Source organism: Symphodus melops, assembly GCF_947650265.1.
Source record: "Symphodus melops genome assembly, chromosome: 22".
NCBI classification, from domain to species: domain Eukaryota; kingdom Metazoa; phylum Chordata; class Actinopteri; order Labriformes; family Labridae; genus Symphodus; species Symphodus melops.
The window spans coordinates 13,763,061-13,777,881 of record NC_136712.1 but is presented as its reverse complement, the minus strand read 5'-3'; the positions used below and the strand labels follow the sequence as shown (position 1 = coordinate 13,777,881).

At 38.6% G+C, this 14,821-nt stretch overlaps 1 protein-coding gene across 4 annotated transcripts in view; it reads right to left on the bottom strand.

Annotated features, from left to right (window-relative positions):
• ptpn12 (protein tyrosine phosphatase non-receptor type 12) overlaps nucleotides 1-317 on the bottom strand; it is a 46,742-nt gene extending 46,425 nt beyond the window's left edge. For 3 of the 4 annotated variants that reach the window (XM_079334834.1, XM_079334832.1, XM_079334835.1), the window contains exon 1: nucleotides 158-292. In XM_079334834.1, coding sequence (XP_079190960.1) covers nucleotides 158-259 — 102 coding nt within the window. In that variant the 5' untranslated portion in view covers nucleotides 260-292. Of the gene's footprint in view, nucleotides 1-157 lie in introns of all 4 variants that reach the window. The other variant, XM_079334833.1, reaches the window with a different exon arrangement.
• Between the last annotated feature and the right edge of the window lie 14,504 nt (nucleotides 318-14,821).

Here is a 14,821-nt window from a genome sequence, read left to right as displayed (position 1 = left end):
GCCGTTCCTGCCTCACCTCCTGGGGGATACAGGGAACCAGGAGAAGGAGGGGGGATATGAAGGGTCAGCTGGGAGGAAAAGGTGTAAATTGTGAAGGCAAAGGGGAATGCACACGAGCTAAAAGAAGCTAGCTAGGCTCCTGTTAATTTAGACTCACCATGAAGTCGCTGCCGAAGTTGTCCTCTCCCCTCTCCTCGTCCCCTTCGCTCATGGCCTTCACCCCCTGGATAAACTTTCTAAGGATGCCGGCTTGGTCCATCCTTCTGTATTCTTGTAACGTATCCTTATCCTTAAAAAAACTAACCTCCCCAAAGTAGCATGGGAGGAGAAAATATCAAAATAAAACAAAACAAGGGAAGGGTAAGAGGGGGAATAAATAAAAATAAATAAGGTTCACGGATCCTCCCAGAGAGTCATCGTCGGTTCACAGCACAACACCTTCTTTTTTTTATCATCGCCCCATGTTGTTTCTCCCTTTCCTTCTTTCTTCTGGGCTGTTTTCACTACGCTAACGGTGAGTCCCAAAGAAAAGCAGCAGTGGTCGGGTTTTCTGCAACACACTCAAGTTTATAACCGTGGCTGTACATAGACTGTAAACAAGTGCTTCGCCAGAGAAGAGAAATAAAGACAAAAGACAAAAAAAAAAAGCCTGTGGTCTGGTCAGTCTATCTACCCCTCCCTGTCTACCTCGGTTGCCACATTCACACACTGCTGCTCGTTATTCGCTACTGGGGAACATCCGGACTGGGCAAAGCCAAGACAGAATAGGCCCCTCCCCTTCCACAATGTCGCTACCTGCAATTGGACAGTTAATACCAGAAGCGAAAAACTCGCAGGCTGTCGTTGGTGCAGCTCTATCAAAGCGCTAGATCTGATTGGACAAAGCAAGTGTCTGTCGTTTTGACGCTACCAGCCATCGTCATTGGTAATGGTATTATGAATGACCAAATTACTGTGCAACAACTTAATACCTCAAATGTAGTGAGGGCGGTCAGATCAAAGTCTGTTTTTTGTAAAAAATAAATAAATAAATAAATTCTATAGCTGTTCTTACATTTTACCAGTCAATCAATCAATCTTCATTTGTATAGCGTCAATTCATAACAAGTATTATCTAAGGACACTTTTTTAAAAAAGCAGATAAAGGACCTTATTCTTTGTCTGTTAACATTACAAAAGAGAAGGTAAAAGGACCATGCTCATCATTATGGTCACAAAAAGCAGGTAAAAGACCTTACTTATTGCTACATTACAAGGGCCCAGGTTAATCCGTCACAGCATGTCAAGAAAAAAAAGTGCCCTTTAACAGGCAGAAATCTTCAACAGACCAGGGCTCACAACAACAGAACAGCAGTCTGCTAAAACACACTGGGCTTTAAAATGGGATCAGGGGGATTGGTTGTTTGGGCAGTCCATCCTCACCAACAGTCCCAAGGAACATAAGAGAGCTCAGGAGCTCCCAGAAAGAGGAGTTTAGTAACAGGAATTTAAAGATCGTGACATGCAGTCATATAATATGAAAGCATGAGAGGGATAAGAGTTCAAGGTGTGAGTTCCTCAGGTAGCAACATAACTATGAGGGGGTCTATATCTGCACCAGCCTTAACTAAAAGATTTATCAGTAAGAAAAGTTTATTCTTGAAAGTACATAGTGTGTCTGCCTCATAGGAGCGGCACCTGATAACTGAAGGCTCAACCTTATATAGTAAATTTAGAAACTGTAAGGTACCACGAGCAGGCCTGCATTCTGGGAGCGCACATTTCTCAGCGGGTACGGCACAATTAACTCTTTAAGATAGCTTGGTGCCTGACCATTTAGAGCTTTTTTATAGGGGACCAGTGTCTCCTCACTGGCTCCCTATAGCCAATACAGGAGAAATCTGCCTGATCTAAGGGATATTACAAAGGTGAAAATAAGCTGTCCTTGAAATTTGTTTTATATGAGAGTTAGATATCTTGATCAAATAGAACTCCTAGATTCCTAACAGTGTTACTTGAAGCCACGCTGATGCCATTAAGGGCCAATAAATAATCAGAAAAGGTCTCTCTGTCTCTCTCTTTCTTAGGTCCAAGCATGAAAACTTCAGTCTTGTCTGAGTTAAGCAAAGAAAAGTTTCTGGTCATCCAGGTCCTGATGTCCTTGAGGTAGGCTTCTAGTTTACTTAACTGATTGGTGTCTTTTGGCTTCATTGAAATATAGTCTGCATAGCAATGAAAAGTTATGTAGTGTTTTTTCATAAGAGGAAGCATATACTGTATAATGGAAAGAGAATCCTTTCAAGCACTGATCCTTGAGGCACTCCATGGTTAACTCTGGTGTACATCGAAGACTCATCATAAACCTGCACAAACTGAGATCGGTCTGATAAACATGATTTAAACCAAGTTAAAGCAGTCCCTGTAACTCCAAGTAATTGTTCTAGTCTCTGTAACAGGATTTAATGGTCAATCGTGTCAAAAGCAGCACTAAGATCTAACAGGACGAGCATAGAAGTCCCCTGTCTGAGGCTAACAGAAGATCATGTGTCACTCTAACTAGTGCAGTCTCAGTGCTATGGTAGGCTCTAAATCCCGACTGAAACTCCTCAAATAAACTGTTGTCATTGAGAAAGTCACACAACTGATTATCTACCACTTTCTCCAGCATCTTTGAGATAAAAGAAAGGTTAGATATAGGTCTATAGTTTACTAGGGTTCCTGAATCAAGAGAAAGCTTTTTAAGAAGCGGTTTAATTACAACTACTTTAAATGAATGGGGTACATAACCTGCCACTAAAGATCTATTTATCATGTATGGAGCTGCTAAATAAGAGAAAGACTTCCTCAAACAACTTGGATGGCATCTGATCTAAGAGACAGGTTGACGGTTTGGACAGAAATAAATGAGTTTAGTTCTGAAAGGTTAATTGCAGAAAAACAGTCGAGGCTATAGAATCAGAATTTGGAACTTTTTCTGCTTCATCCGAATTATATGATTTACAGCCTTATTTATTTTTGCCCTGTTATTATTATTTAATATGTATAGGCCTACCCTTTCCGTTGGTCCCAAAACATGACATTTCTAATAATGAGATAAACATCTATTTTAGTTTCTAAAATAGGTTAAAAAAAAGTCATGTTCTGTTTGAAAAGCATTATTATTAGCAAAAAAAAATAGTTTCAACAAGTTTTGTTACATGCACAGTGACTTTTTAAAAAAATGTTGAGTTATATCTGGTCCAGATATGGTCTTTATATGAGTTGCTTAGAAGAAAAAAATTCTTGTTGTATTTAACTCTTGTCACTCTAGACTGACATGTTTTTGCAACGATTTCTCCTTGCATGCACAAAATACACTATTTTTGATTGTGATAGCTTTTAATTGTTTAGTTATTTGTATCCAACAGTTGGAGGACGAGAGAAAAATTGGAGAGAAAAATGCGTCTGAAGTAGTTTCTTATGTAAGACGGGGATGAAAAATTCAAAACGTTTACTGGTGTCTGCCTCCAGTTAAACCATTAAAGCTTTAATGTGACAGTATTTCTGTTATGTAAGAGGTCCAGGTGGCGCTGGGTGTAATTCCACTTGGAATTATAGTTGGAGGCACATGTGTACAATCCTACTTGGGAGATAAAACGCTCCACATATCCACCATCATACATGTGTCTTCAACTGTCAACTGTATTTGCCCTATAAAGAGATAGAGAAGAGAACAGATTATAGCAAACTAATCTCTGTGCTGCAATCTCACAACTGCTTATGTGCACACACAAAACACACAGTAAAAGGAACATGGATAGATGTATGGATGGATGGATGGATAGACGAGCTGAAGGATGATAAATAAATAACCATGACTGAGCAGTGAATTGCTAGAGACCTGTTATGTATATAACATTGTACAAGTTCATTTATAATTGTACCATTTAGTTTTTTCACAGTTGATAGATAGATGTTAACCTGCCCCACAACATTGAAAAGACGGACACATTATTCACATAAATGAATATAAAAACTGTATTTTCCAGTTTTCCATATTAATCCTCTGGAGGAGGATGGTAATTCCTGTAAAACTTAAAATACCTTGACTTTGAGCATTCTCAATTCAAGCAACTTCCTACTTCTTCATACAGCCTACATACTACCTACGTACTACATACAACATAAGTAAGAGGTTACTTTTTAGTAAATCAGGATTAAACTAACCCAACGTTAGCTTGAAATGTTTCAAGTGAGCTTTAAATGGCGGCCTAGCATTGTCTCCCATACTACAAGTATGAGTGACTCTTTAAAATAAGGACAACAACTGAACAAGACACACTCACGACTAGCCCTGGGCACATTTTTATATGGCGCTGTTGGCATAGCTTAGCTTTAGCTTGAAGGTAAAGGCTGAGCTGAAGTGCAGTGTTGTGGTGGCTTCCTGCCTGTTAAACATGCATGTTTGTTAGGATACAGTGCAATGATTCATTGTCCTACAGGATACACACTAACCAGGGGATAGCCACTCACCACACTTGGCCTTATTGCATTATTATCTCATTAAGAGTGCCTGTAGTGCGTCTGGACAGTTGTGTAATAGTTTTTCTTGCAAGAAATAGGAGAATGTGTTCCTGCTGTCATTATTTATTGAGCATTTTTGACATATAATCATTTATGGACAGCTAATTGATATCTGTTATTTATACGCTCTGGTCTCAAAGTTCTCATGCAGACTCAATGCAAGTGATTATTTTACTCTATTATGTTGGAGTAATCTGTTTTTCTTACTTTATCGGGATCAATAAAGTATCTATCTATCTATCTTCTTTAACAAATGTGCGGTAAATGCAATAGCAACATTCAGTGGTTCTACTATCCTCTAAGATCCTCTACGATGATGAATGACTTTTTCTGCATACCGCTGAGAGAATGGGAGACTTAATTTCTAAGAGCGAAAAAACTGCAAATATTAGATTATATGAGTGCTACATAAAATTATGAGGGTGTGCAAATTTTAAGCACCAAGTTTATTCAGATTTTAAGAGAGAGAAATTGTTGAGAGAACGAGAGAGACACTGATGGAAAAAAGAAAAGAGAGAAATGGTGAATTTAGATTCTGGCAAAGGTTTTCAGGGGACTCAATAGACACTTATGCATGATTATCTGTCCTTACAAAAACACACACACACACATAGAGAAGGGAATTCAAGTGACTTTGTTTTCCTTTCGTTCTACCAGTGACAACAAACAAACACGTCTATTCAGTGTGAAGGATAAGGACAGAGAGAAGGGATCCTGTGGCTGAGCCAGCAAGCTTTCACACACAAACTTCTTTTTGTTGCTCCATCCTTTAAACTTATTCACCACTGTAAATCTTAAATGTTTTCTTTCCTCTTCTTTACCCCCCACACTTGAGGCATAACATAGAGTACCTTTTCTGATAACAGAGCCCTGCCTCTGTCGTTGTTTTTATATTTTAGCTCTCCATTTCCTCCTTTCGTTTGTATAAAGTAGCTAACTCCTCAGCTATGCACTAAAAGCATTGTTTGTTTGCCTGCATCAGGGATGCAACAAATTAATACTGCCAATATACATTCATTTTTCAAACAACTAATAAATCATTAGGTTTCAAAGTGGACCATTAAATACCTTTCTGGATTGGCCCAAAAAAAAGGATTGCCATATTTTTTCCCAGAGATTTTAAAAGATAGGAATTTTACTTTGCACCTTGTTATTGTAAAAGAGAGGGTGGGCCAAATAGCCTTTAACCTAAATAACGATCTTTGAAAAATTACTTTTTGAAAATGTAATTTATCTGATTATTAAAAAATCCCTCTGCCCAGATTTTAAATAAATATTTCTGTGGCATATTTCTCAAGGCAACTGAAATGTCCCTATAGCCTCTATAGACTTTTCATATTTGGGTTTATGTATTATTTTACAGTTAGTAAGTTGAGCCTTTTCTTTATGTCATACATGTGATTATTTGCTTTGCCTATAAGGAGTTCAATCATGTGGCTGGTTCATTACAGTATGTCTGTCTGCGTTTGGAGTGGGATTGGTTTCTTTCTTGCACAGTTCAGTGGAAACAGGTCAAGCAGACTGACAGGATGAACACACACCAAAGAGTACCCTACTGTACAGTGTGTGTGTGTGTGTGTGTGTGTGTGTGTGTGTGTGTGTTATGGTTGTATGGGGAATAATATTTTAAGATTGTGGCCTCCTGAGTCCCCCCCACCCCCCTTCTCAGCACTGGTTCTAGTTACTCTGCACTGTAACTGACCCTGACCTCAGACCTCTCTGTGGAGAAGAGAGAGGTCGGCTGCACAAAAATGTCACAACAGACATCAATCACATATCATATTATATCCCCCATAATCTATCGTCATTATATTTCCTCCTACAATCATTCCCTTATTCAGTCTCCTTCTGTAACTTCCTAACTTCTTCTCGACTTCTGTTATTCTAATTCCACCCCCCACCCCCCCCACCCCCCAGTATATCTACTCTTCTCCTTGTCTCTCACTTTTACTCACTTCTGTTCTCTTTCTGGTATGTGCTGCCCAGAAGCAGCTGAGTGGAGGAATGCTGCTGCAACAAGCCCATACACAACCCCAAGGGAGGGAGGCTCCCTTCACAAACACACACACACACACACACACACACACACACACACACACACACACACAAACACAAACACATCTTTCTTTTTCTTCCAACATTTGTTCTTGACTTTCAAATCTCCCTTCTCGATGCTAAGCTCCTTCTTGCTGCAGCAGAGGACATGGCATAAAGCTGCATGCAAACATTGCAAGGTGAGCATATCATGTCTTGACAAACACAAAAACACCCACAGAGAAGGTGAGCCTGTCTACTGCAGTAATGAATATGGGTGAAAATGTCTGCCCTCAGGGAAGATGAATGACTAAGTAGCATGTTACACAACATTGTCATGCCTCCCTCTGTTTCAGGCTTTAGAACTTAGTCATTAAATAGAGACACGTCTGGATAAAAGGGGCATTAGTAATAAGACTCCAAACATGCAACTTAAACATGCTGGCGAGCTGTGTTGAATGTCTACAGCAACATTCACAGGCTACTAATGGATCACTACGTGGTTGGATGAAAATACTAGAAAAAACTCTGGGCCCTTTGCATTCAACAGTTATCAGCAGTTATCAGCTGAAATGCTTTCCCTGCTGTGTTCCAGTAAGAGTTATTCAAGTTCAAGGTACTGTGGAAAACAAATCATAAGCATTGCACCAATAAGCAACTTTGAAGATGATGCACAATCAAATTCAGAGGGAAATCTGGTTATATTAACAGTAAATAAGATAACGATTAGCCAGAAGGTGGCTGAAAGTTTCTATTGTTTAGTGAAGTTACACAATATAGGGCCAGGAAAGCAGGTTTTTATACATCAATACAATTCTGGTTAAGATGAAACAGTATTGATGCCTTTTAAAAACTACAAGTCCTAGAGACATCATTTCTTATTTGTTATAACCAAAAAATTCACACTGATTTGCATGAATGCACCGGAATAACTGAAACATTGGCAATGTATCAAACAGTATTGAAAATGTTGACAGCCGTACACAATACAATAGCAGACACTTAATTCCTTGCTTACACAACATTGGCATTGGCATTGACATTTTTTTTTAAACAAACAATGTTAGCAAAGAAACAGATAACATTACTTATTAATGACTTTAGAGCTAACTGTTATTTTCTGACGTTAGCATAAAAAAAATTTAATGTTAGCAATAGCTTCTTCCATATCCTTGTGGTTTCTCACAAATAACCTGAATTGAAGCAGCTTAGATGAGCATTTGAACGCCCCATGCATATTGTGAAACATACAGGGAAATTGGTAGTTGTGTAGAATGGTGAATGAAGGGATATCTTTTCAGAGGACTGGATGGTCCATTCATCAGAAGACTTGGAGAACTTCACACAAATGCACAGTGTTTCCTAGAAAACCCGCTATCTACAAAAAAGAGTCCATTCCACATGTACTAATTCAGCAGCGTGGCACAGAATAAACACACTGGGTGTGTGACATGAATGTGAGGATGAGAGTGTGTGTACAGAGTGGGATAAGTGTGAGGGTGATGTGGCACCTTCTAGCCCTCTTGTGTGAGTTCCCATGTGTGGACTGCAGCAACACCCTCAGTATAACCTAGACCAGATTCCAGCCAGCCTGTCTCTGTCTTCACCAATGTCACTCACACACACTCACACACACACACACACACACACACACACACACACACACACACACAGACACACACACAGACAGACACACACACACACACACACACAGAGGGGCACCAGTGCAAAAATACACACACTCTGGAAGGAGGCCAGACATTGGCGGCTGGATGCGCTGTCAGATTTAGGCACATAATTACTGTCCTAGCCTTTCAAAACTGTGTGTTTGTGTCTGCGTCTGAGCCTTTTTAAGTGTATAATGTGCATGTTTTGTATGTAGTGTGTTTATGTCATTGACATTATCACATTCCCTGCTTGCATATTGACACATTATTGTTAAATGACATCAGAGGCCTATGTTGAATCCAATGAGATGTTAGATAATGTCCAGAAAAGAGTAAAGACCACACATAAGAGCACATTATAAAGGTAAGCAATCGCTGACTTTCAGGCAAGTGCAGTTGGTTGAGCAGCATATGATCCAGTGGCGCCATCAAGTGGCAGTGCAAATTGTGACTAATGTTTTGAGGACGTAAAGGAGGGGGCAAAACGGTACACACCCATTCACACACTGATGGCAGATGTTGCAATGTGAAGTCTTCATCACTATTAACTATTCCATTCAGACACATGTATATGAGTTTTAATGTCTTGCCCAAGGACACATCGCACATGGCTGCATGAGCTGGGGCATGTACCACCGATCTTCTGGTTAAGAGACCACGCACACTCTGCTGCCATGTGTCCATGTCAAAGAGCCATATACTGTAAGGAAAGAACATGAGGCTACTTAAAGTTTCTAATGACTACAAACAATAATTTGGCACTGTGGATAATTTGCTGATAACTGCATAAAGGGATATGTATTCAAGGTAATGTCAATCCAAACACAATTGAATTGGCTATTCATAAGACTTACAGCAATAATAAACCAACTCTAAGTCATTTTAATAGAGCGGCGCCGTGATAATAATCAACTATACTTTTTGTCAGAGCCCAAACTACTTTTTAAGGCATTATTTACCCTCCATAAAGAGGTGGAGTCTGACTCTGGCAGAGATTTCTGTTTCCTCCCCTTCTATTTTCTCACAATAAAACATCTGTCCCGTGATGCTGCTGTGGCCGCTTTCCTTCACGAGCAGCTGCAAGGTTGAATTTGTAAAGACATGGCTGCTGAGATGGATGAAAAGAAGATTTTTTTCAGGACACCAGATGCTGTCCTGAATATTGCAACATTTATTGTTACATTAAGCGTGGTAAGTGTAAAAAAAAAAGACCCTTGTGTGAACTTCATTTATCTGCGTCTTTTTTTGCTGACTTTAGATTGATTTTATTACATCTTTTTATTATTATTTTTAAAATCTTTAAATGCACGTTTATACGTGTTTATACAAACGGTCAAACAAATAGCATGCACACAACCTGAAGGGAAAAAAATTGATAGTCTTTCATGTGAGTATAGTTGAATCAATGCTGATCGTCTGTTTGCAAAGTTAACAGTGAATGTAGCCTTTTTGTACCTGTGTGTTCGTTGTCACTTTTCTACCACACTGCTGGTATAAATGAAGAGAGAACTTTGCAGTTGTAAAGTAAAGCTTTCGATGTTTCAGGTCTGGTGTTTATTGTTGCTCATCTTGACAGCAACAGGAATTATTTTGGACAGCCAAGACTTTGAATGTTGGGACATCAACGACAAGGTAAAAAGAGTTTTACGTCTAATTTGCTTCTTTTTCAAATTATCAATAGCTAATACCATAAATAAAGGTATAATATGTAACATTTTATAGCAGGTGGTGCGCGGAGGGACAGTGCTGGCTTTGGTCTGACAGACTTGTGCAAAAGTGGGATATTACTGAGTTACATATTGGGCTATATCTTTAAAGACCAAGGCCTTTTAAAGTTGCCATTGTTGTTTTTTTATGATAACAATTGTCATGATATATTCTGTGCAAAAAAGGCATTTGAAATATAAAATATATAATACATTTAAATATTCATTCTGATCTATTGCTGGAAGCACCACTCTTGACTCATGTCAAATGAGATTGACACTCATGATATCTGAAAGGCAATTATGAGGATAATGACAGTTTAAAAAATTTAATAATATTAAATAATAATAATAAAAATAATATTTATTATATATCATGTCAGCCCTGTGATTGACTGACAAACAATCCATGGATTACCCTGCCTCTCCCAATGAGCTCAGTGATATCTAAGATCGGCTCCAGCCCCCCGCAATGCCTAACAGGAAAAGCAGTAAAGATAATGGATGGATGATGAGGAAGAAGTAGGACTAGATCTGGTTACAATAAAAATAGGAGCTTGTATCATCTGCACAACAGTAAATTAAAGGTGTTTATTTTATTCAGGGGCTTGGTGATCAAATAACATAATGGATAACTAAATTTCAGCTTTCAATTGTAATTTACTGTCTATCTTTAGTCACTTTGGTGTTGTGTTTGTTCATGTTGATATGATTGTGAGTTACTTTTCTTCCTTGTAGACTTTTGTTGCATCCAGACAGACAAGTGAGGCCAGACTGGTGTACATATGGGCAGGGCTCAGTCTCCTGTTCTGTATCCTGCTACTGTTTGTATTTTGGAGCAAGACAGGCTTCTATGCTATAGTGGTATGTGGATATTATGTGTTATATATTTATCGATGACCTCATTTGCAAGAGAAGATAGCTCACTTCTAAATGTCATAAAACTTGTTTTGTTTATTTTAGGTAATATCACTCAGACTGAAGTTGTGTGGCTTTAAAATAGTTTCTCTTAGTTTGTAGGTGTATTGGTATTTTGCACCAAAACAGATTTTGGATCTCTATTGGAAGTGCTAATCAAAATTCTCAGGGCACAGTTTTCTATTTGATCTGTTTATGCAAATATACTATATTATGTTAATCAAAAAAATATAGTGCAGTAATGCTGGTTTTTTTTTGCTGTTGTGTCTCTCCTTAGGGTGTGGCTACAACCACTGTCCTGTTTGTGGTTATGACCTCAACTTTTATACTATTAAAGGAGGAAGAAGCTCAGGTTGGAAAATGCCTGATTGTGAATAGCTGAACACATACGTCATGATTTAGCACAGTGGTCAGTGCACAGAGGCCCTAGTTCTCCAAGCAAGAGGACCAGGTTCAAATCTGATCTGTGGCCACTTTCCCACATGTAATCCCCAACTCCCTCCCCAATTTCTAACTCTAACCACTCTCACCACTAGCTTGTTTTCAGAAATATCAGCAGTGGCTCACACTGTTGTTCCTTTTTGCCTCTATAGGAGATAGAAGAGTTGGAGAACCGCTGCTTACGTTTAATTCCTCTGAGGAAAATAAAAAGCAACCCACAAAACTGGTTGACTGACACATCCTGTCCTGAATTCATCAATGTGTTGTCAGAGGTGCAGAGTCACAACAGAGGATGAGACCCAAACGCACGACTCTGGGGTAGAAGCAGAATCAATGTCTATTTATTAAAGTTAGGGTTCGGTACACAAAGGTCAGTAGTTCCAGGCAGAGGTACAAAGACGGCAGGCAAACTCAGGGTCAAAAAAACAATCAGGATCAGAATCAGGAAGTCAATACAAAAGTGCTGGTATCACTGCCAAAGAAGACAAGACGAAATGGCAAGGGGTGAGGGGAAAACACAGACATTATATACTGAAAGGGGGTGGAGTTAACGTGGTAAGACACAGATGAGACACATCAGGTAATCAGCAGAGTGGAAAACACTGGGGAGAAGGACATGTGGCCAACAGACCTGAACGTTTTTATTCCACAACGTTTTGCTGCCACCAAGCTATAAAAAAAGAATGAAATAAAACCAGAAAAGGTCAAGCTGTTGAAATACTGATATGCCATATTTGGGCTATATGGCAGTTTTATACACAAGTTAGAAACATTTCTTCGTACCCTGTGCCTGACATGTGTCTGTGCATGTGTGCGCTGGCTCCAGTTTAAGTGTTGTGGACTCCAAGGCTACCAAGACTGGAAACCATTGATCCCAGACTCCTGCTTGTGTGAAGGAGATGACAATAGAACAGGATGTGTGAGTCAATAACATGTCAGACATACACAGAAGGTCACAGCACTCATTTGTTAAGGACATTAATTTAAGGTGATCGAGACATACTGTAAAAGTGTTTAGGTAAATGTACAATTTTATAACTTATTGTCTTTTTGACATTGCTTGGACCAAAACAATGTTTACGTGTCTGTTTTAGGTTGGAGTTGGAGACAGCCTGGTTTACGAAAAAGGTAAAATTTACCCTTAAACTATATGCAAATGTCTTCATATTCTGTGATCTTAAACATACAGTTATCTCATGCTACTCTTATGACCTTTCAAAAACATTTTTACTAGTATAAAAGTGAGACAATAAAAGAATGAAAAGTTGTACGACATACTAAACTATAAAAGTGTTTTCCAAAAGTTTTCAGTAGTTTTAAATGGCAAAACACATGGTTCATTTTTTACACATTCTTTGTGTCCGTGTGTGTGTGTGTGTGTGTGTGTGTGTGAGAGAGTGTGTGTGTAACCATGTCTTCCCATAGTCATATCCACTGTAAAAAAAAACGTAGCACTGCCTTTTGGATCATCATGATATTTTGGGTAAGTATACTTAACTCAGTAAAAGAACATTTGACTTTCATTGAATACATTTACTTATAAGTAATGGTGAAATATATTTTGTTTATTCTTAAAATGCCTACTCATTTTCAATAGCCCTGTAGTCTCAAATGGCACTGTGATTTTGCTCATAGACTTTAACTCCTTGTATTGTAGAAGCACATTCATGCAAGATCTGAGGTTCCAGAGTGAAGACCATAAAGGTCTATCTCTTCTATAAAGTTAAAACGATTTTTTTTCCAAAAAGTGCCCTGAAATTATTCAATCTTTTCAAATGTGTCCAGATCAGCTGTGCTGGTATACTTGTTCTCTGCTATGGGGTGTCTATATTGAGTGGCTTTGGAAGGTATTGTTATATGGTAAGTTCACTGATATGAGAACATTTGAAAAAAAGTAGAATTCTTATCTGATTAACATAATGCTAACTGCATAGGAAACCATTTAACACAAACTAAACAACTTTTTTCTGTTTAAAGATTCATTTCGAAGAATGTTGCAATTGGATTTACAAATTACAAGGAGAGGAAATACAGTAGTTTACAGTAGTTTTCATCAGGAACAACAATAACAATCAAACAGAGGAAGGAAACAAACAAAATATGGAAGCAGACGAGAGAAGCAGAGTGGAAAAGGTAACCTTAAACATGGAAGACGCTACAAATGTAGAGAAAGAGGAAAAAGATGCAATGGACAACGACTGGAATGAGATAGATGATAGATAGATAGATAGATAGATACTTTATTGATCCCGAGGGAAATTCAGGTAACCCAGTGAGAGAGACTCCTCTGTCTATGCTACAGCAAGCATCAAATCCTCTGTCTATGCTGCAGGAAGAACTTGACCCCCCTCCTGTCCAACACCAAGTCCGGTGCATGTGTTTATTTGAAAAAAAAAAAACCTAGAAAAATTCTACACAATCCTGATAGATGAAGGTTCACCACTATTACCAGGAGTCGGTTGATCCTGACAAACCCACCAGAGAAGGTCATGTGGTCCTCATGTCTTTGAAGTGAGCCATTTAGTTTGGTCTAAACATATGAACGTGAGCTAATCAGTATACAATTGATGTTTGTAAAGACATTGTTCCCAGAGGATGAGCCCTTAAAGCTTTTAGCAACCTGACTTTTCTTTGGAGCCATGATGAGGTTGACTTTCCTGTGTATTTATATCAACAACACAAAAAGGTTCTTCTGAAATTGACATACATTCATGGTCACTGAAGCATTAATACATTTTCTTGAATTGCCCCCTGGGAATAAATAAAGTGCACTACATGACCACATACTTATTTTCTGCTATGGGGTGTCTATATTGGGTGGCTTTGGAAGGTATTGTTATGTGGTAAGTTCAACCTCAACGCCAATCAACCTCATCTATGCTTTGTTTTTAGATGTTAGCATGCTAACACACTCAACCATGATTTTTGACCGTAGTACATATTTACCTGTCGAGACATGAGCATGTTAGGGTTGTCAATGTCATAGCAGCTCCGTTAAGTGTGATTCTGCTCCAGCGCTGCAGCTTGGCTGTCAGTATGCCTCTGTACATTCAAATTAAATCCGCAATGACATAATATTGGTGTCGCAGTCTGTAAAATGCAAAATTTGATTAAATGAATTAAATTAAATTGTTCTGACCAAATAACTGCAAGACTGATATTGATTTAAAAGTCATACTTCCTTTTCAGTGCAAGCTACCTCACAGAGCTGCAAGCATCTAACTTAAGACCTTGATGATGATAAGTATTAAAACATTTTTTTCCCATGTTTCTGCTTTCAAGTAGATGCTAAATTAAGTTGAGAAAGTTTATTTGAAAATAGCACATAAATAGATATTACATAAAAATAGCTCATCAAACAGATGTTCTGTTTCCGACTGGTCCTATGACAAACTAATGCTTGCAAAAGTTTCCTAGGTATGTATTGAAAGTGCATCATCTGGCAGTGGAGGGATACGGACGCTATTTTGGCTGCATTTGGAGCGGAATCGGTTTCCAACATTAAATTGTTTT